The sequence below is a fragment of the Euprymna scolopes genome, chromosome 42, assembly GCF_053919585.1.
Source record: "Euprymna scolopes isolate OS-2025 chromosome 42, ASM5391958v1, whole genome shotgun sequence".
Lineage (NCBI taxonomy): Eukaryota > Metazoa > Mollusca > Cephalopoda > Sepiida > Sepiolidae > Euprymna > Euprymna scolopes.
In genome coordinates, this window is record NC_136523.1 from 22,567,163 (window position 1) to 22,591,140 (window position 23,978).

General features: G+C 35.5%; 1 protein-coding gene across 1 annotated transcript in view; it reads left to right on the plus strand.

The window, feature by feature from the left end:
- Positions 1-10: 10 nt before the first annotated feature.
- The window catches only part of LOC145266953 (uncharacterized), a 41,614-nt gene continuing 17,646 nt past the window's right edge, over positions 11-23,978 (plus strand). Inside the window, exons 1-5 of the mRNA XM_080122776.1 lie at positions 11-200; positions 8,182-8,295; positions 11,659-12,391; positions 17,011-17,052; positions 19,669-19,754. Of these exons, the coding sequence (XP_079978902.1) occupies positions 171-200; positions 8,182-8,295; positions 11,659-12,391; positions 17,011-17,052; positions 19,669-19,754 (1,005 nt within the window). The 5' untranslated portion in view covers positions 11-170. The remainder of the gene's footprint in view (positions 201-8,181; positions 8,296-11,658; positions 12,392-17,010; positions 17,053-19,668; positions 19,755-23,978) is intronic.

The window sequence follows — 23,978 nt, forward strand, 5'->3', positions numbered from 1 at the left end:
AAAAGAAAACGTCTTTCTTCTTCTTTCATTCAAAATGGCCGACTTTTCTTCTTAGCAATGGCGAAGTTGTTTTGCTTGCCAACCAACAAGTTTGAGGCATTTTTCAAAGAAGAAATCGAGACATTTTTATTTCGTTGCATTTGTTTTGCTTTTATTATCTAACAAGAGTTATGGAAATCGGAGAAACGAGTTTGGACATTGTGAGTTTTATTATGGTTTTCTAAAATTTCTTTTTTTTTTTTTTAGACGAAAAAGAAAAAAAAAAACATTCATTCAGGAAAGAAAAAAGAAAGAAAGAAAAAAGATTAAAAATTTGTTTTTACTTCATTTTTTTTTTTAATTTTAAAATTTCTTTGGTTTAAAAAAAAATAAAGAATTATAAATTTTTTTTTTTTTTTTTAAAACAACTGAAAAAAAAAACCCCAACTTTTTTATCAAGATTTTTTTTTATTCTGTTTCATATTGCGAACATAGTTACAAAAAAATTATTCTGGTGAACCAGAAGAACAGGTGACTGGAGGTCCGCAGCAAAAAGTTTATGGTTTTATTTTTTATATGAAAAAAAAATAAAAAAAATAAAATAAACAAAGAAATATTTCTTAAATATATTTTTATAAAACTTAAAACAAATTAAAAATTATGTACAATGACATTTTATTTATTCTTTTATGCAAAAAAAAATAATTACGTATGATGCGAATTTCTTTAGCTGATATTTTTTGCTGCGGACTTCGAGTCACCTATTCTTCTGGTCCATCAAACTTTTCGCTTAAAAATATTTTTTGTTTTTGAAAATATATTTTTTAAGATGAAAAGAATTTGAAAAATTACGAAAAAAACAATTTTTCCTAAATAAAGAAATAAAATTAATTTATCAACAAAACTTTTTCGAAAATGTAAAATTAAGCACAATTCAAAAGAAAAAAAAGAAAAAGAAAAAAAAATTGTTTGTTTAACATTTGGTAATTATGTAGTTTTCCGGCCCATGTAATTTTTATCGGAAAAACAATACTATGTAGGGAGTTGAGCAGTAAGATGTTGTAAGATATTCTCTCACCTCGGTTTTGCCTTCGGCAGAATGAAAGACAACACTCAGAAATCACAACCGGGGCGGCTCACCTTTAAACTTCAACATGAATTTTTTTAAAGTAAAAAGATCCAAGTTACAAAAGATGTGTCATCTTTAGTTATCAGGCTAGCAGGGCTGGTAACACCCGGAAAGGGTAATAGTCCATGTTTATTTATTTATTTATTTTACACAGAGATCACCACTTATCAAGGCCCGGAAGCCACTCAGGGATAAAGGTTATTGCAAGTACATTACGTTAGTGTGGAGATTTGATGAAGTGTTTACTTAAGGGGGCGGTTTGTCAGGAATTTGTTAACATTGGACTTGAACACATCCAAGTTGTAGTCCGGTGGGAAGCAGGCAGACGGAACAGAGTTCCACAGGCGTGCAGTTTTAAGAAAAAAAGCTTTGTTCATGGAATCAACGTTTTGATTTAGGCACAGATAAAGAGTGGGGGGAATTTTTCACAGTGGATTCGGCTAGACGGGTGTTTTTCGTGAAAGATTGGCGAGGGGGGGGGACCAGAGATTGGAGTTCAGACGTGCACCTGCCATGGAAATAACGATAAAACAAAGATAGGCTCGCAACGTCTCTTCTGTGGGAGAGAGGTTGCAGGGTAGAGAAAAGGGTATCCCCCACTAAGCCACAAAGTCTATTTTGTACTCTGTCAAGGCAGGATAGGCTGTTTTTTTTTTTTGCGGTCGTAGGATTCAGTAGTCCACGCTGTTTGAAGAATGTTTGAAACAGGGCGACGAGTTAAGCGATTTCTTCCAAGGATGAATGGTAAGAGTCCGGTAATCATCATGGCGTTCACTGTGAATAACTGTCCGAATGGCAGACAAAGGTTAGGTCAAACGTAGACCTTAAATCGTCTCGGAGAGTCATTATATAAGTAATAATGAAAGTTGATCAAATTGAAGAGCACAACAGTGTACGATGCATATAATATTTCGTCCAACATAAGGGCATTGCTGTTTGCAAATAATAACATTTCAGCCTAGATTAGGGCATTAATGCGTCTCAACGAGAAAAAGGAGTTCTGAAGCTACAAGCCTTGAATGAGTTTTTGTACATTCATTTCGACATGTTGTCTGTGTGAAAATTGGCAGGCTGAAAAGATAAATTTAGCGCCAAGAATACCCTCAGCAGTTAGTAAGAACCATCAATCTGATAGGTTCAAACAAAATCTTTGGGCAGTCAAACCGACCAATGAGGAACCTGCTTATTTCTGCAGAAATTCTTACAATGTCTGTTTACTTGAACTTCTGCATGTCAGTACAGTCAGGGAAGCAGGAATCCGGAAGGGAATTCTAAACTCTAGCAGTTTTGGGGAAGAAACTATTAAAGTGAAAGGCTTTCTGACATCTAGGGATCTCTACTGTGTAGGGGTGGGATTTTGCTGCTTGTTGGGCTTGTCAGGGAGTATTTACGCCTTGTAGTTCGTCAGAGCATCTACCATTAAAATACTTATAAAACAAGCAGAGGGATGCAGCATTTCATTGATGGGATAGAGGTTGAAGCCTGGCTGACAGTTCTGGACCTATCATGTTGGCGACTCTCTTTTGAATCTTGTCCAGGAGTGAAAGACTAGTAGCAGATGTGACAGCAGTACTCCATGCATGGGCAAAAGGTGGCCTTGTAGAGGTGGAGGATACTTTCAGGTGTAAGTAACTTTCTAGCATGGTAGAGAGAGCCCACCTTCTTCGCAGCAGCCTTGGCAATGCTCTCAATGTATCTGTTCCAACTCATGTTCCCTCTGAACATTAAGCCAAAGAGTTTGAACAAAATATTTCCAGGTAATATATCATATATATCATTAGTCATAGCTATTGTTTGTTGAAAAAGTTTCTTGTAATTATTAAAGGAGAAAAGCTTAGTCTTGGCAGCATTAAATGTTACCATCCATTTTTGTCCCCATTCCTCTACAGACTGGAGGTCTTCCTCTTGGGTTTCTGCCATTATCTCGAATAAGTGTTCATTCATTTTCTTCTCATGTTTGTTATAGAGTTTGTTGTAGGTTTGTTATATAGTTGTGTTGTCAGCAAATATACCCATCTCAGAGACAATTTTATCATTTATGAATATCATTTATGAATAAAGATCATTTATGAATATCAGAAATAATACAGGTCCAAGGATCAGCCCCTGAAGTACACTCACATTTCTATCAATAAAGACAAATCCGTATGATGTAGTACCCATGACAGAAAAAATATCATATTCCAAAAAGTTTATAATCCTTTCAGACTCCCAATCTACTCTAAAAGCTATTAAAAATAAAAAGATGGACAACCCCCTAATCGCAAAACTACTCCAAAAATTAACTGAATTAAACAGTAAAAAAGAAATCATTTTCTGCTGGATACCCAGCCATTCCGGTATTGAAGGTAACGAATTAGCAGACTCAGCAGCAAAAAATGCCTTAAACCTCCCAATCGATGCAAATTTTAAAAATTCCATGCATAGATCTAAAAAGACGTATCAACGAATACACAACAGAGAAATGGCAAACTTACTCGAACGAATACCCTAACAATAAACTGCATGAAATCATGCCAAAAATCAAAAAACAAGAACAAAACACGAAATTAAACAGAAAAGAAGAAGTTAAACTAACAAGAATAAAAATAGGCCATACTCACTTAACCCACTCATATCTCCTAAAAAAAGAAAACCAACCCATCTGTATACCTTGTCAAACACCACTCACAATAAAACACATATTAATTGAATGTACTGATTTTGTAACAGTAAGACATCGATTCTACAAAGAAAACAATATTAAAGAGTTATTTGAAAAAAAACAATCCCCACACCATACTCTTATATCTTAAAAAAATTGGCCTTTATAAAAAAATGTAAAAAGAACCCTTTTACACAACGGTCCTGGATATGACCTTAAACTATATCCGATGGTGAGGCCCCAGCTTGCAGGCCTTGTCGAGTGTGGAGCCACCCTTTAATTGCCATTGCTCCCAGGTCCACTCTGACCCAGAGTGGTAGTGCCTGTTAGGGTCCCAACTATGGGTTAAATAGAATACGACTTAAAATATACTATATTAAAAAATCGTTCTTCAAAATCACCAGATTTGGCATTAAATAACCTGAAAAGGGTTGATATGCCGTAAAACAAAACAACCAACCAACCAACCAACCAAAAATTATGTAAATTGATCAAATAGTTTTTTTTTAAACATATATAGAACATCGTTTGTTTTATGATTTTTAGCGATTTTAATAGGGAATTGTAGCCATTAGAAGGTCCGGTAGTTCAAATTGAGTTATTTCCCCTTATTTATTAAACATGGCAGATAAAAACATACTGTGTCACATTGTCATAAAGTTTGATTTTCTTAGTTAAAAATAAAACTACCCGTATTGAGGCGTTGATTGAGACTGAAGGCAGCTACATTTGTAGGGGACTAGGATATATAAATCCCAATCCCGTTACAAAAGAATAATGAAACGAATGGAATTGAAGGAAACAGAGACTCAATTGATGGATAAGATAAACGGCATTTATTTACTGTTGAAAGAATGAATGTTTTAGCTATAACATGTGTTCATGTCCGCGCGTGTGTAACCAATGTGCGTTGCGGGACTGGTGTTGTAGAAAGAAAAGGAAATGTGTGTTCATCTCAAGTTCGGGTCACTATCGTTTGTTCGCGCGTGGGAAAAGAAAGGAGTAATGTAGTGAAAATGAGAATGATAGTCTAGCGTGTAGACAAAGACAAAGAATGGAGAGTTGACGTCAGTTAGCAGTCAGCTACGCGAAGGTGTTCTCAGGGAGCAGTAGTAGATAGAAAGAGAAAGAGTGAGAATGTGTACATACGGTCTGTTAGCTCGTGCTCCATACATAGGGACGTGACGCGCGAAAGGGAGGCGGCTGGTTAGCCCAACCTCTCTGGTCGAGAGCTGGTCCTAAAAGAAAGAAGCCGGTTATTGCTCTTCGTTTTACTTGTTTCCGGTGGTCTTTGCGAATGTGTGAATTTTCATTGAAAGCGGAAGTGACGTCGTCCGTGTGTGCGTTCGTGTGCGCGGGTGTGAGTACATGTGTGTATGTTAGCGTGTGTGTATATACACGTGAATGTGAGTGTATGTACGCGAACGTGAATATATGTATGTGTGTGGACGTGGGCGCGTATGTTTGTGTGCGCGTATGTATGCGACAAGTAATATAGCTTGAAATGTGAACGCGTGTTTTTGTGTGAGACTTGAAAAGGCTTGCACACATTAAATAGATGTCAGCTCTACTACATAATCAAGATACCTGAATTGATTTTTTTCAATAAAAGTTTTAAAATAAAGCTTTACTGTTGTTTTTTAGGGCAACAATTTATCATTCTACTCAGTACTGTTAAATTTTTAGGGACCATTAAAAATATATTTTACCAACCATGTTTTAGTAAAAACAACAAAAAATATTAAAAACAGTAAGTTATAGAGAGTTGAATTGTACACAAGAAAAACTGAAACGAAAATATACTAATATGAACATTCATTGTAAAAATATATACACCAGTCGAAAGGGAAGCTAGCTAGGAAGAAATGATAACTCAAGTTCATAATTTTCCAGTTAAAGGGCAGGGTTATGAACTTTAGTAATCATTCTTCCTTAGCTAGCCTCTTTCTCTTCTTGCATATCAAGATGGCGAATATTTTTATCACGTCGAAAGGTGTGAACATTTTCTTCAAGAAAATCTAATTTTAGCATTGTGCTGACCGAGATACAAATTTCGAGATGAACAAGAGATATATCAGGTTGACAAGAAAGTTCTTGCAGTTTTTAACTTTTAAATTCAGTTGAACATATCTCGGCTCAAACAAAAAATTATTGCTCGAAATCAGCGCCATCAGGATCAACACACTTTTGCCAATGCAAAACAAGTTTATTTTTGCCAGTAATGTAAAAATCTTGTGTTCTGGTGGCGATGAAGTCGCTGAAGGTGTTTTTTATATCGCTTAGGTTTTTGAAGCATTTCTCACATAGAAAGTTGTTGAGATGCTTGAAAAAGTGGTACTCAGTAGGTGAGAGGTCTGGAGAGTATGGCGGATGAGGCAGAGTTTTGTAGCCCAATTCGTTCAATTTCTGCAGGTTTGGTTCAGTAATGTGTGGCAGCGATTGTCATAGAAGAGAATTTGGCCTTTTTGTTGACTAATGCTGGGTGTTGTCGTCGAAGTTTCTAATGCATTTCATCGATTTGTTGATAGTACTTCACCGCCGTAATAGTTTCACCTGCATTCAAAAAACTGTAATGAATGAGACCAGTCGCCGACGACCATACAGTTAGCATGACCTTCTTTTGGCGCAACTCCGGCTTCGGGGAGTGTTGTGGAGCTTCGTTGACATCTAACCACTGAACCAAGTATCACTGGTTGTCGTATATATCTCAAGTCGCAACCCTGTCGAGAAACAGGTCATTTTTGTTGTATAAAAAAAGGGAAGATGATACTTCATAACTTTTTTTTTTGGTCGTCGTTTAATTCGTGAGGCACCCATTTATCAAAGCTTTTCAATCTCTTCATCTATCAAAGCTTTCCAATCTCTCTCAATTGGTTGGAAATCGTTGTATACGTTACATCTAATTCAGAAGCAAGTTCTCGAACAGTTGTGCATGGATTGCCTTCGACTAAGGCTCTTAATTAATCGTTGTCAGCATCCGATGACTGACCATTGTGCTCATCACCTTCAAGACATTCATCACCATCACAAAATTTTTTAAACCACCATTGTGCTGTGCATTTAGTAGTGGTTCCTGGGTCAAATGCTTTATTGATATCGCAAGCTGTTTCAGCAGCTTTTCGGCCTAGCTTGAATTGAAATAAGAAAATTGTGCGAATTTGGGTTTTTTTTTTATCTTGTATTCAACATTCCGAAAAGAAGATATAATTGTTTTAAAACGATTCTAATTTAAACGATTAGATAGAGCGAAAAACACTCTTAAAAATGATATATAAAGTAAAGGTATAATAACAGAAACTTATTTGAAAATACATCATTTGAAATCAAAGTCATATAATATATAAAGTAAAGTTATTTGAAAATACATAATTTGAAATCAAAATCATATAATATATAAAGTAAAGTTATTTTAAAATACATCATTTGAAATCAAAATCATATAATATATAAAGTAAAGTTATTTTAAAATACATCATTTGAAAGCAAAATCATATAATATATAAAGTAAAGTTATTTGAAAATACATGATTTGAAATCAAAATCATCTATAAATATAAAAGCGAAAATGTGTGTATGTATGTATGTATGTATGTATGTTCGCTTTTTGTGTATGTCTGTAAAAAGCTTTTTTCCAAGAAGCGGTCGATTGGCTCACAACTTCTTAAAACTTTTTATATCACATATAAATCATAATATCTACGAGTTAACAACGGAGGTCGCCTGTCTATTTAATCTGCTCGACTTTGAAAAGATAAATATTCAACATTTTTCGCTCGCCGCATGTGGATTAGACTTTTTTGTATATTAATTCTGGTGGTATTTTTCCGGTCGCAATCGCCGGAAATGTCCGAAAGCAATCAGATTTGATCAATGTGGAAATTTTCCTTATATCAGACAATTGCTATTCAATTTGGACAATCCCCTTGTTATGGGGAGCTGGTTCCCCCCCCCCTCAATATCTTGGAAAATAAAAATAGAAAAAGCGTTCCCGCAGTAAATAGAATACTGTTCCGCAATCAAAGTTGATCTCATTAAGTCATTAAAATGTGCACCTGCCAATTCTAAATAGTTAAATAAATTCAAACGTATTTCCGTTAGTATTTTGCGGTGGGCCAATGGTTAACGTCGCACGTTTTTTTTTTCACACTTTAATTTCCAACTTCGCCTCAAGAGTTTGGGTTGGATCCTCATACTTACCTACCAAAACTTTTTTTTTATTTTACCCCCACCCCCGGCACAAACACCCGCGTGTTTTGATTTACCCAAAACCACACACACCTCCAAGCACCCGGGCAACGCTAGGTACCCCCCCGCTAGTATAATATATAAAGTAAAGTTATTTGAAAATAAATTATTTGAAATCAAAATTAAAAATTCCGCAAGAACTTTCTTGTCAACCTAATATATTGATTATTCCATTATTTTACAGGAAATTGGGTCTGAAGAAGAAAACGTGAATCGAAACAAAGACCCAATTGATGCGGACTTTGATGTTATCTGTGTCGATGATAACGAAACTACTTTAATCAATGATTTTGATGGGGTAAGTCCTTATTCTTATCAATCATTATTTTCATCGCAAGTGCTCATCTGATCTCCAATCTATGGTCCCCCCCTTTCCAAACTTTCACAAAAAAACACTCAACTAGCTACAACCACTATCAACAATTTTCCCCATTCTATCTGTGCCTAAATGTAAACGCAGATTCCATGAACAAAGTTTCTTTCCTAGAATTGCCCGCCTGTGGAACACTGTTCCATTGGCCTGTTTCTCAGCTGATTACAATATGGTAGCCTTCAAGTCCAAAGTAAACAAGTTCTTGTTGAACCGTCCCCTTAAATGATCAAAATACTACCTAATCTGCACTACTGAAGATTACTAAACTACCACCTTACATTCAATAACCCTTATCCTCCAGTGGCGTTTGGGCCTTGATGAGTGGTGACTCCCTTGTAAAAAAGACCAGTCGAGAAGGAAGCTAGCTAAGAAGAAACGATAATTCAAATTCATAATTTTCTAATTAAAGGACAGAGCTATGAACTTTAGTTATTGTTCTTCCTTAGCTAGCCTCTTTCTCCAGTTGCATATCAAGATGACAACTATTTTTTTTACAGCAAAAGGTGTGAGCAGTTTCTTCAAAAAAATATAATTTTACCATTGATGCTGATCGAGATACAAACATGTTGGCCTTCAAGTCTAATGTAAACAAGTTCTTGTTAAGTTGTCCCTTTAAATGATCCAAATTCTACCAATGTACACCATTAACGATTACTAAACTACCGCCTTACATTCATTAACCCTTATGCTTGAGTAGTCTTTGGGCCTTGATAAGTGGTGACTTCCTTCTATCTATCTCTCTCTTTCTCTCTCTCTCTCTCTCTCTATATATATATATATATATATATATATATATAATGAATGAATGGCAAAAGTCTATATTCCAAAGTTCATGATGTTGACCATCTTACAATTTATTCCTTTAATTCAGTTGACATTTACAATTTTTGACAGTATATGTTTCATAGCACAAAATCAATCACTTAATTATTATATCAACCAGTGAATCTATTTTGCCCTTAACTCATCATTTCTAAATTCAAAATGGAGTAATGTAAACATATTATAAAATATTTACAGCTTCTCTTCCAATTTTCGGACTTTTAATCATGTCAGAATGCACTTGATCTCCTTTCGATGGATTGATTGTTGCTATTTCTTCTGATGATTATTCATTATATTGCTCTGTAATTACATTGAGCTTCTTAAATAAGGATTGGTATATATTACAAGGAAATAAAGTATCTTTCCACAGAGAAATATATATATATATCTATATATATATATATATATATATATATATATATATATATATATATTTAGCAAAAATGGTAATTAGTAAAAACCTGAAGAAAGTGCTCAATACTATTGCAGAGCATATATATATTTTTTTTATTACTGTTTTCTGTTAAAGTCTGATGAATTTACTGGGTCATTGATACGATTCGGTAACCGAAACATGTGTAACTAAGCAGATAAAACAGTAATAAAAAAAAAAAAAAATATATATATATATATATATATATATATATATATATATATATATATAGAGAGAGAGAGAGAGAGAGAGAGGTTTTGTTACATGATGATGGCCGAGTTCTTACTGTGAATGCTTGAGTGACCCCTTCAAAGTTAGGAACAAATATGTTATATAATTTAATGAACTGTGTGACTTACAGCCGGGGATTTTATGGCTCTTTGGTTGGTGATATTTCAAGCAGTAAAGACGTGTTTTGGTGCTGTTTCCAACGGGGGAAGCATGAAGATTGTGCCTGAATATGGTGAAGTCATCTGTCTGGATGACCATTCAAAGGCACTACAGATGTCCTAGTAAATGGCTTTCTCCAACTGTCATGATTTTCTGCCTTCCTGGGCTTGCTACTTAGCGCCAACTCTTGGATGCTGTCTTCCCATCTCTGTCTTTGCTTCGCATCGTATTTAACGAGAATAGTCTAAATTAATCCAATTCATACTTACCAAAATAAATTTTACAAATCTGTTCTTTAATTAAGTTTTTCATTTTTTTTTTAAACAAAAAAGAACCAAGTTTGTGGAAATTTTATGTCCACCATTTTCTTTTTCTTTCTCTTATTCTTCCTTCCTCATTTACCCCCTCTCTCTGATTTATTCTATCTCCTCCTTTTTAACAACACGTGATCACGTTTGGTTCGCTGATTGGACAAGCCACTTATTTTCCCACTCAATGGTGAAGAATTTGAATTAAAAGATAGTTGTTGACAAGACGTCTTAGCGTTAAGACTGGTTAAATATGTCTAAGCTACCTGACATATTTTGTTGAGGTCTTGGGTAAGAAAAAAAGAGACCAGACATCTTATCATGGACACTCAACAACTCTATCTTTACTAAGAGATGAAAATTAGTTGTAAATTTAAGTAACGGCAGAGAGACATGAATATTTTAATTATCTTGAAATGGATAATTTCAGAACAAGAATAAAAATTTGTCTCAAGAAGTTTTTCTAAGCTACCTGAAAAAACGACTATGAAATTCTGACGGAACTTGTAATATTCAAGAGAGAATTGGCTCTATAATAATAAATACGAAATCTGCATGAACTAAAATATATTTAAGTGTATTTTATGACCGGGCAAGACCAGTACCCCCCACCCTGCTAGTCATATATATAAAGGTAGGTATCTTTATATATTTGTAAGTACAAAATTAATTTCTAAACTAATTAACTGATTATGAATTTTGGAATACACCTACTAGGCATAAGGGGTTCAAATGTGAACTATATTTAGTTTAATAAAAAGAGTGTGGAAAACCTAACTGTTTTGGTTTCAATTCTAGCTGGTAGCACTCAAGTCGTTTTTGGTCAAAGTCCAGAAACGTGTCCGACTGAGCAAGGAGAGAAGAGATGAACAGTAGGAGGAGGAGAAGAGAGGCAGGCACAAAAGGACAGCATCAGCAGCAGCATCGGCAGAGCATGACAGGGTATCCCTGTGGGAAGTGCAACAGAATCTGCTGCTCTCACATCGGTCTGCTCAGTCACAGCAACAGTTGCCACCACTCATGACAACCTTCAGGCGCGATTCTCCATCGTCTATCCTGACGGAAGTATGCCAACAAGATATATTAGGTACAATATAATATTCAATAGAGATTTAACTCTGTAAAAATAAATACGAAATCTGCATAAATTTAAATATGTGTAAGTGTATTTCATGACTGGGCAAGGCCAAGCGCCCTTGCTAGTGATTTAATTGATGTAAACATATTATAAGGTATTTACAGCTTCTCTTCAAATTTTTGGACTTTTAATCATGTTAGAATGCACTTTATTTCCTTTTGATGGATTGAGTGGGTTTTTTTTTTTAATTGCAGTTGCCTCCAAGTCTTCTCTGTGCCTTTAAGAAAGATGCAGCAGAAACAGCGAATAGAAAGCCCGAGGGAAACTCTGCACCGGCTGCACTTTCTTCTACTTCAAAATCAACTGCATATCAAGGGGTCGATGATGCAAAAATTGCAATTCCCGCTGCCTGTGAAACACTCCCACTTTCACACCAAACTGTTTCCACTGCAGACAAAACAAATACCGCTGCAAACCAAACAAGTATCGTTGCTGATAAGGTAATCCATGATCGACAAAACACAATTTCTGCTGAACAACAGACAACTCCTACTGCACAACAGAAAAGTTCCGCTGCTAAACAAACAGTTTCTGCAGCGGACCACACTGCTGATAATCAGACATGTACCGCTGCATATAAAGTTGTCTCTGGCACACAAAATACAATTCCTGCTGCCCAACAGAGAAGTTCCACTGCACAACAGTCAGTTCTCATAGGTCAAAACAGTCCCGCTTCTTTCCCTGTCGGTCCAGCTGTCTGCCCTCCTATTCCGTCTGCTGGTTCTACCGCAATTGTATCGCAAAGGTCTGATGCCTCAACTGCTGCTTTTAATGCCGTCCAATTATATCTACAGCCATCTAAAATACCGGCAGCTTCACAGAAGGACTGTGGCTTCAACGTAACTGGTGGCTTGCGGAAGGAATTGATCATCAAAAACAGTATTCCTTTGGATGATGAATGGAGCGCTTTGGAAACGGAATTGATTCGTAAGTGTTTGAACGTGTTTTTGAAAATAGGGTTTTACTTTTTTTCATGTACAACAAATAAAGGTTCAACAAATGTATAACAAATAAAGGTATGATAAGTGTATAAGAAAGTGAGGTATGACAATTGTATGAGAAATTAAAGTGCAACCAATCCACTACGGATTAAAGTACGACAGATGTACTACGAACTAAGATGTGGCAAATGTATGAGAAATTAAGGTGCTACGAATGTATGACAAATTAAGATATGAGAAATTAAGTTAAGACAAATGTATCAGAAATTAAGGTTCGATTAATGTATGACTAATGTAGGAGAAATTAGGGTATGACAAATGTATGACAAATTATGGTATGACAAATGTATGACAAATTAAGATACAACAAATGTATGACAAATTAAAGTATGACAAATTTATGACAAATTAAAGTACGGCAAATGTATGAGAAATTAAGGTATGACAAATGTTTGACAAATTAAGGTATGACAAATCTATGAGAAATTAAGGTACAACAAATGTATGACCAGTTAAAGTACGGCAAATGTATCACAAAGTATGACAAATGTATGAAGAGTGTACACCAAATCTTGGTAGGACAAGTGTATGACAAAGTAAGGTATGACAAATTAAAGTATGACAAGTGTACAACAGATAAAAGTATGGCAAATGTATGACCAAGTAAGTTTTGACAAATGTATGACAAATTAAGATACAACAAATGTATGAAAATCAAGGTATGGCAAATGTATAACAAATCAAACTACAAAAAATCAAGTTACAGCTAATGTATGACAAATGTACGACAAATCAAAGTATGACAAATTTAAGCACAACAAATTTAAGCATGACTAATTGATGCATGACAAATTAATGCGCATCAAATTAAGGCACAATAAATTTATGCATGAAAAATTGCTCCTGCTGATTTTTTTCAGCTAAACACTTTTATAAAAAATAAACAAATTTTTTTTTTAGAAAAAAGTTAAAAAAAATAAATGAGTCAAATATAAAAAGAAAATACTTTCCTTTAAATTAAAATAAAAAAAATTGTATTTTGTTTTTAAAATCCTTTAATCGAGAACAAAAAGTGAAGCATAGTATCAGAACGGATACTACACTTTGATCTTCTGTTGAAGGAAAGTATCTTAGTCTTAGTAGCATTAAATGTGAATATCCGTTCACAGCTTCATTCCACTGCGGACAGGAGGTTGCTCTCTGAAAGGAACAAAAATAAAAATTGTCTGTCATGAAGGATTTCTCCTCCATTAACCGAGAACAAAAAGTGAAGCATGGTATCAATCAGAACAGATACTGCACTTTGATCTTTTGTAACTGTTGAAGGAAAGTATCTTTGCTTAGTCCTAGTAGCATTAAATGTGAATATCCGTTCACGGCCTCATTCCACTGCGGACAGGAGGCTGCTCTCTAAGAATTCAGCCATTGTCTTAGATATGTGTTCATTCGTTTTTCCCCTCATGTCAATTACACAGTGTGGTATCATTAACAAACATACCCATCTCAGACACAATGGAAGTTGTTTATGAATATCAGGAATAATAGAGATCCAAAGATTAACCCCTGAGGCACTCCTGCATTAATATTATGCTGTTTCGATGTACGTCTATCAAGGACAGCCTGGATTTTCCTTTTGTCAAATAATATCTCCTAAGGTGGCCTATTATATGGACAATCAAAGATAAAGTATTCCGTGAAAAGAATAAATAAATATACACTGTGGTTTGAATACTGAAAGAGAAGTTTATTTACGTATTTATATCGAGACAAATAAAGCGTGTTAACATTCAGGGAGAAGTCTCTATTCAAAAGTCCGGTGAATCTGGTGACTCGGTTCCTTATGTAGAATGTCGCGGGTTGGTTACCTATCTCCGCATAACATCTAAGAAGGATCTAATTATGTTAGGGTTCGTGTTCCTTGATAGAAGCGCTGGTTGAGTTTGAATAAAATAAATACGTATTAGATACGTTTGAAGCCAAACCAACGCATTATTACAAAATAAACAGATATTTATTTTGTTTGAAATTTATATCGAAATTTATAAATATATCTCGAAGATACACTTCATCATCAGTATGTGTTTCTTTGTTTGTTTTTTTTGACATGTTGTTGTCGGGGCATGGAATCAGTAGAAGTCCATTTGTTGTTTTTTTAAAGAAAGACATACTGATGATGAAGTGTATGTTCGAAATATATTTATGAATTTCGATATAAATTTTAAACAAAATAAATATCTGTTTATTTTGTAATAATGCATTGTTTTGGCTTCAAACGTATCTAATACGTATTTATTTTGATCTAATTATATTTAACATTCATTCAGTAATACTGTATGATTTAATTTTCATTAGGAGCCATTCATGCCAGACTTTGTCAAAGGCTTTGGATATATCAAGGGCTATACCCATGGCTTCCCCCACTTTATCTAGTTCATGGTATATGCAGTCAGAGATTATCAGTAAAACATCTGCAATAGAATGGTATTGCCTAAATCCATACTGTCAGTTAGAGAGAAAAAAATATTTTGTGAGTTGGTGGACTAGTGCTCCAATGATTAATGACTTAAAGATTTTAGCAGCAGAGGAGCGGAAATTGATAGTTTTGGTTGTTTTTTTGTTTTTTTTACATTGGAGTCACCACTTATCAAGGGCCGGAGGCCACTCGACGATAAGGGTTTTTGCGTGTACAGTAATCAATGGGATAATATCGTAGTAATCGCTAGTAATGGAGATTTGATAAATTGGATTACTTAAGGAGGGGGGGGGTTGATCAGGAATTTGTTTATGTTGGACTTGAAGACATCCAATTTGTAATCAGGTGGGAAACAGGCAAACGGAACAGAGTTCCACAGGTGTGCAGTTCTAAGAAAGAAGCTTTGTTCATGGAATCTACGTTTTGATTTAGGCATAGATAAAGAGTGAGGAAAATTATTGACAGTGGTTTCAGCTAGATGGGTGTTTTTCATGAAAGATTGGCGAGGGGGGGGCAGAGATTGGAGCTCAGACGAGCACTTGTTGCCATGGAAATAACGATAAAACAAAGACAGGCTCGCAACGTCTCTTGTTTTGTTTTAAATATCAACTTTTCTGGTTATTTAATGCCAAATCCAGTAATTTTTGAAAATAGTATTCATGTCACATCCAGTTATTTTGTAGATAGTATCCATGTCGTGTGAATTATTTTGTAGAAGGTTTTTATTCTTCAAGCTCTTTGTATCTTCAATCGATAGTTTGTAGTGTTTGGTTTGGTTGTTTTATATAGTGGGTTTTATTGTTTTTGTTCCCTGCCCTGCAGAACATGAATGAGTTTTGCAATGGGAGAAGGAAAAGTGTTACAGTATTAATGTTTGGTACATTTAAAGTTAGGAAAACAGTCAGGAAGTGGGACGAGGGAGATAGAAAGAGAAAAATGAAAATGGGAAGAAGGAAAAGGGGGAAGGTGGATTGTTGTTTTTGGTTTTGCAGAACATAATTACGTTTTGCAAAAAGAAGTAGAACAACAAAAAGCATCAAATGTTAAATGCATTTAATATCAGGAAACCAATATCTTCAGACAGCCTGATCTGGTAGCACCAGAGACTGATAGGATGATAATTGAGCGGGTCAATTCTTTCACCAGAGGTCCTGGATATGACCTTAAACTATATCCGATCGTGAGGCCCCAACTTGCGGGTTTTGGGGAGTGCGGAGCCACCCTTTAATTGCCATTGCTCCCAGGTCAACTCTGACCCGGAATGGTAGTACCTGTTAGGGCCCTAACTATGGGTTAAATAGAAACTTGCAAAAAACAAATATATTCTATTAAAAAAATTTTCATCAAAATCTTCGGATTCGGCATTAAATAACCTGAAAAGGGTTGACATGCCATAAAACAAAAATAACCAACCAACCAACCAACTTTCACCAGAAGTCTTGTTACCACAGAGGCAATTTGACTAAGGATGAATACTTACAAGCCAAACCAAATATTAGAATATTACTCCATCGGCTTCGTCTTTTCTAGATTTAAAAATAGCAAATGCTAGCAATATGACAATTCCAATACTTTTCCCGATTCCAATACAGTTAATGATTCTCTTCTAAATTTCCAATTCTAATACAATTACCGATTCTGATCCTTTTTAAATATCTAAATATTTAGCCATAGAGTGGTTGATTTTATTTTTTATTTTCATATAACCGTAAATTTAAAAAAAAAATTACCGATTCTGATCCTTTTTAAATATCTAAATATTTAGCCATAGAGTGGTTGATTTTTTTTTTTATTTTCATATAACCGTAAATTAAAAAAAAAAAAAACATGTAATATGTGCACATAATTTTGCAAACATAAAAACTTCATGCGGGCGGGGGGGGGGGGAGTTGATCTATAGATTTTAGTTATAAAAAAATTCAAAGACATTAAAAAAAAAAATTATTATTTTCTCATTAACATCAGCAATGGAAAATTAAGCAAAATAACAAAATTAAAAGAATCGTTTTTGTCATTGGAAAATAGCCACAAATTTTTTTGATTCCGATACTTTAAAAAGTTCCGATTTTCCTAACTCCTAATAATTGTCCTAACACTAGTGATGGATCAAATTTTTTATTTTCTATTTTCAGTTCCGGGTAAAGAGTCACAAAATCAAATAGCTACTGCACAAGGTGAGGAGTCCTATGTATATATTGCACAAAACACTGCAACTCCTTGCTCTACGCATCGGATGTGTTGGATTTGTTTTTATTTATTTTATTGTACCCATCATCACAATTGTTACGATCATTAAAGAATCCTGCCGTTTTAAACGCTTCTTCAATTTGAACTTTGCACAAAACATATCAACTCATGACTCTTTGCTTTATGTATCATATGTGTTTGATCTGTTTTTAGGTCGCCAAGCTAATCAAGAACCTTGATTCCAGTAAAGCAACTGGTCCTGACGGCATTCCAGTTATAGTGCTGAAAAAGCTCCAACCAGAACTTGCCCCCATACTTACAAAACTGTTTAAGCGTTGCCTTAAGGAGAAGTGCTTTCCAACACCCTGGAAAACCTCACCAGAGTATTTAAGAATTTATTTATGTTTTAAAGAAGATGAAAGCTCCTATTCTAAACCCGGGTAGATTGAGCTCGTCAGCCCTAAAAGACAGTCTAATCTAAGGGAAACAACCCTGAAAGAAAATTCGGAGTGGAACCCCATAGGTAGTTACTTGGACCAAACACTGGCAAGTTTATGCACTTGGAGCAATCTCCTGTCGTCCTCACTATGTTTGCCATTGAATTCAGATTGTTTTCTGAGTATGGACAATGCTGCACAAGTTCTCTTCACTTTAAAATAATTCAACGCACAAGTCGTGATATTGCAGAAGTTGTGGGGCATTAGAAAAGACAAAGCAATCAAAATCTCTGATGCAAAGTTATCCCACCGGTGTCCAATATGCGGGAAATACTTCAGAGGATAAAGAGTGATATTGGACAATATAGTAATCGTTAATAATGGAAATTTGTAAAATTTGATAACTTATATGGAACGGCTCATCAAGAACTTATTTATGTTAGACTTGAACACAACCATATTGTAGTCAGCCGGAAAGCAGGAAAATGGAAGACAATTCCAAAGGCGTGCAGTTCTAAGAAAGAAGCTTTTTTCATGGAATCTACGTTTAGGTTTAGGCACAGATAAAGAGTGGGGGGAATTATTGATAGTGTTTTCAGCTAGACGAGTGTTTCTTGTGAAAGTTTGGCGAGGGGGGACCATAGACTGAAGCTCAGTCAAACACTTTCCATGAAAATAACGATAAATCAGAGACAAACTTGCAACATCTCTTCTGTGAGATAGAGGTTGCAGGGAAGAGAAAAGGACATCTCCTACGAGGCTACGAAGTCTATTTTGAACTCTATCAAGGCAAGACAAGTCCTTTCTAGCAGCTCCTGCCCAGATGTGGCAACAGTATTCCATCCTTGGACGTACCTGGCTCTTATATAGATAGAGAATTGCATCAGCAGTGAGATATCTACCGGATTGATAGAAAGATCCCACCATTTTTCCAGCGGCCTTGGCAACAGATTTGATGGTCTAACAAGCCATCTTCGAACCCACAGAACAATTACATGATCGCGGTCAGCATCATATATTTTATAAATAACCTAATCCTGACATTCTTATCTCAATCCATTTAAAATTTGTCTAAAATGTATCAAATATGATGTAGTCCCTGACTTTGGTAAAGGTACTCTTGAATGACATTTCTATCCCTTTTTCCCTGTAATTTCCGCCACCCTTATCTTAATCAACTCTCCTTATTATTTGTCTTTTGTATAAAACGTATCAAATATACTGTGGTGTGATCAATCTTGGACGACAATAGTGTCTTCATCCAAGACCCACACTAACATTTAATTTAATTCATTTGGGTATAAAAGTTATTGTTTTAGCAAAGTAAGAAAATGAAAGAAATACACACACACACACACACACACACATATTTTCCCAGACAAATACTATTAAAAAACCACCGAATATATGTCAACTTATGTCACGGTAACATATATTGAGCGAATTTCTAACAGTATTTTGTCTAGTTTATTATTTATATCACCTTTTCCCGAACTTACCCTGTTAAAGAGAGAGTCGGGCGCCATTTTGAATTTTCCAATACATCGGTAAACACTGTATGCTTTTCGAGCTGAATAAACATGTTACATTGAATAAAAACACGAAAAATATATCCAGTTAGGTAGAAAAGTAACTTATCTTGCCTTTGATAACATTTATTTGTTATATATTTTGACAACTTTTTCGAAACTATGTGTACAGTAATACAAACCCGTTATATCTCTCCTCTTTTGGAAATAAAACCAGCCACAATAAATGCCCTTAAAAATAATATAGAAAATTAGGGCCATAAGTCCTGAAACATGAAGTGATGTGCTGGACAATGCCCTGCAGAGAGCACAAGATTCTGAAAATAAAAATGGTGGACATTTGAGTAACATCATTTTTCATAACTAAAATTAGACCTTGTGAAAAATATACCCTGGATTAAGTTGTGTAAATAAAATTAGAATAAGTAGACTATGATATGATAGCTCATCTACCTACATTTGAAAATTGGTAAGCATAACTTAAATATTCAGGAAGTTAATCAAATTAAAAATCCGTCAGCTTCTTTTGGGACACCCTGTATATGTATATATATATGTATATATGTACATGTATATATATATTACATCAAATAAATTTAATTCTTTAGATCTAATTTCTTGTCTCCATCTTTTCCAGAAGCCATTGTTGTAAGCACTAAACCAGTCATTACTTTCCAAGAAGCCTTTGAATATTTCCAGTCAGCTGACATGTCCAACGTTAAGGTACGGAAAATTATTTTCTGCTCTATGACAAGTTTTATCCCAACATTATAACCTCGCTGCACAAATCCCCACTTAGGAGGCCTCTATAAATCTAGCACCTAACTCGCAATAGCACCTTACGTCCCACCCACACTGTCTACCAAGCTCCAACCTCTGTACCATCACTGCAATGTTACATCCCTGTTTTTGTTTTACAAGTTAAGGAGAATGCTCACATCCCTAGATGTCCTAGTGAGGATGACAAAGGTTAGAGGCGGGACCTGGAAGCAGTCATGCGGCACCAGGATATCTGATATGTCAAGTCAACCACATGTAAAAGAATAGAAAGTGGATCTTGGATTTACTTTTGGCATCCGCATAACTCTCACTTCCTTTATTTTGTCCTTTAGTCCTTGCACTCCAGGAGCGATGTTTCTGACAAAGGGGGAAGAATTGCTTTTTTCTGGGTCACAATCTATTCCATCTAACACTTATCGTTGGCAAGTTGTTTTTACTTTGAAGTAGCATTTTTTTATAGCTTCTTAGATCAACTGGCTTCATGTCTTGTCTGGATTAATTTCTATATAAAAAAGGTACTTAAATGGAAAGTGCTGCACTTGTGCCCCTTTAACGTAAATAATACCCTCCCCTCGACCAACCTGACAAGCAACAAAATTGCACCCCTTCACTGTACAGATCCCAAGATGCCTTTTTACTCTAATAGCTTCTTTCCACAAACTGTCCCTTTAAAATTCCCTTCCTGCTCCTTGTCTCCCCGACTGTAATAACAGTGAGGTGATGGTGATTAAGTGGTTAATGACACATACTGGCAATCTGGGTATACTAAGTTTGAGTCCAGTTCATTTCATGGACACATTTTCGTTTAGGAATGTTGGGAACCTTCATGTGGTTCCTCCCGTAAGTGCAGAAATGTAAATAAGAACCTCATTACACAAATCCCTACTTAGGGTGCCCCTATAAATCTAGCCCCTAACTCACAGTAGCCCCACTTTTTGGGGGGTAAATTGAAGTAAAAAATACTTATCCTTTTTTAATTAAATCACTTTAATTAATTTCTGTTATTATTGACAAAATTATTACATATATATATAAAAAAGGAAGACAACAAAATTACAAATCAATAACACCGAGCATTAATTTATCATGAGTTGTTTAAAAAAATAGTTATGCAAATTAGGCCTGCGAATATTTAAAAGAGCGAATGAAAATTCGTATAACAAATCAAGACACTGGTGCACCTTATGAATCGGATTTTCATAAATGTCTGCTAGGGATTGACTGGAAACTGACATAAACCATCGGAATATGACAAGTGCTGAACAAGATGATCAGCCAACCAGAAAGCGACAGCAAACCGTGATTAGCCAATAAAAAGCCAAGCAGACGACTTTTAATAAATTGGAAAAAAAAAAATTTTGCTTTTAATTTTAATCATTCAGAAGAATGCACGCCTGTGGAACTCTGTTCCGTCTGCCTGCTTCCCACCGGACTACAACTTGGATGTCTTCAAGTCCAATGTTAACAAATTCCTAATGAACCGCCCCCTTAAGTAAACACTTCATCAAATCTCCACACTAACGTAATGTACTTGCAATAACCCTTATCCCTGAGTGGCTTCCGGGCCTTGATAAGTGGTGATCACTGTGCAAAAAAAAAAAAAAATGAACCACACAACAATGAATTTAATTATTCTGGACAAATTATTATCCACGTCAGAGCAAGTCATAAATCATCGCAATCATTTACGCCCCGACACACAACATGGTCATTGAAAAAAATCTGAAGAGGAGAATGTGGAGTGGGCTCGGAACATACTGTTACTGATTGTAGAAACTAACCCTGACCCTAACCCTAAACCCCAACCTTATCCAAAACCCTAAACTTACTCTAAACCCAAACCCTAAACCTAAACCTTTAACTTAACCAAGCCCAAAATTTAGTTTTTAATCATGCAAAAACAAAAAGACTATTTATTTACTCAAAAATAAAATATTTATCAATAAAACTGATGGTAGGTTGTTATAATTTTTTATTTTATTGTTTGCTCATTTTTTTTTAATTGTAATTTGTATCCAATAAATATGTTTCCTACCGTTTTTAAGATTTGATAGGCAATCAGCATATTCCAGAAGTTTACGTCAGGTGCCAGTCAAATCCAAGTGGACATTTATGGAAATCTGGTTTGCAAGGTGCAACAGTACCCAAATCAATAACATGAAGCATTAATTTATTATGAATTGTTTAAAGAAATATTTATGCTAATCAGGTGTGCAGATGAGTTTGGATCTTTTGTTTCTACCATATATATATATATATATAAAAATACAAGTAGCAGATATACCCTGGTATTATTATAATTATCGCCCCATTAGCTTCCTCCCACTTTTCGCTAAAATATTTGAGACCATAATTAACCATGCACTAGTTCGGCACCTTACAGATGTAAACTTCTGACTGACAAACAATATGGATTTAGACAAGCCCGTTCCATAGCTGACATCCTCACTGTAATCTCTGAACGTATATACCATTCACTGGACAAAGCGGAGGAGGGCAGAGTGGTAGCTCTAGATATATCTAAGGCTTTTGACAGGGTATGGCGCAAGGGTCTCCTCAGGAAAATTAAATCATACGGTATCACTGGTAGAATACTTAACATAATTAAATCCTTCTTAGATAAGAGAAAAATCCAGGTTGTCCTCGACGGTCGTACATCTAAACAGTGTTATATAAATGCAGGAGTGCCTCAGGGGTCTATCCTTGGACCTCTATTGTTCCTAATATTTATTAATGACCTCCCCGACAAAACTGCCTCTGAGATGGGTATATATGCTGATGACACTACACTCTATAACAGGCATGACAGGAAAACAAACGGACACATATCTAAAGAAATGGCCAAAAACACTAGAGGATGACCTCCAATCTGTAGTGGAATGGGGACATAAACGGATGGTCACATTCAATGCTGCCAAGACTAAACTGGTTTCCTTCAATAATTACAAGAAACCTTCTCTGCCACCAATAGCAATGGCCAGTGACTCCCTGGATGAGAGTACATCTTTCAAACTGCTTGGCCTAACGTTCACAGGAAACATGAGTTGGAACAATTATATTGAAAACATTGCCAGGGCCGCTGCGAAAAAGGTAGGCTCTCTCTACCGTGCTAGAATACTACTGACACCTGAAAGTATCCTGTACCTCTATAAGGCCACCATTCACCCATGTATGGAGTTTTGTTGTCACATTTGGGCTGGTGCATCTGCTACTAGTCTCTCACTCCTAGACAAGGTTCAAAAGAGAGTCACCAATCTGATAGGCCCTGAACTGGCATCTAAGCTTCAGCCTCTGTCCCATCGACGAAACGTTGCATCCCTCTGCCTTTTCTACAAGTATTTTAATGGTGAATGCTCTGACGAACTGCAGACACTTGTGCCCCAACGACATAGACACCCTTGACAAACCCGACAGGCAGCTAAATCCAACCCCCACATAGTAGAGATCCCTAGATGTAAAAGATCTTTCTACTTCAGTAGTTTCTTCCCCAGAACTGCTAGACTCTGGAATTCCATTCCAGGTCCCTGCTTCCCTAACTGTACTGACATGCAGAAGTTCAAGTGTAACGTGAACCGACATCTTGCTGCCCAAATCTCAACATAGTGCCCCAGTAGTTGCGGCCCCTGATATTAGCCCCCTACACCAAAGTGGCAATGTGCCTTGTTTGGGGTGAAAATGTAATAAAAAAATAAAAATTAAAAAAAATTAAACATAACATTAAATTCCTTTTAAAAAATTAAGTAAAAAAAAATGGAAAGAAACTGAAACATTGCATGCGAGTATTATGTTTTTTTTCTAAACAGTTCGCTTTTTCTAAGTAAAAAAAAAAGACTCGAGCTGAGATTGACTCTAAAATCTAAAGACATTGAGTCAACTACAATAACCATTAGACCAGTTTACCACGATCTTTAAAAAGCATTTTCAAACCTACTCATTCTTAACATAGGGAAGCTGTCATGTGAACGATTTGCACATGCGCAGTCGTGAAACAGTTGACAAACAGATAAAATTTAATTACCCCCCCCACGTACCAAATTTTCAATTTTTACCCCTTAGCAGCCTTTTTTTCCAGTTAAAAACCAATTAAAAAGTTTTCCATATGTCTGATTACCTTATATACAAATTTCAAGTCTGTAGATCAAAAATTTGTTGAGTATATAGGTTAAG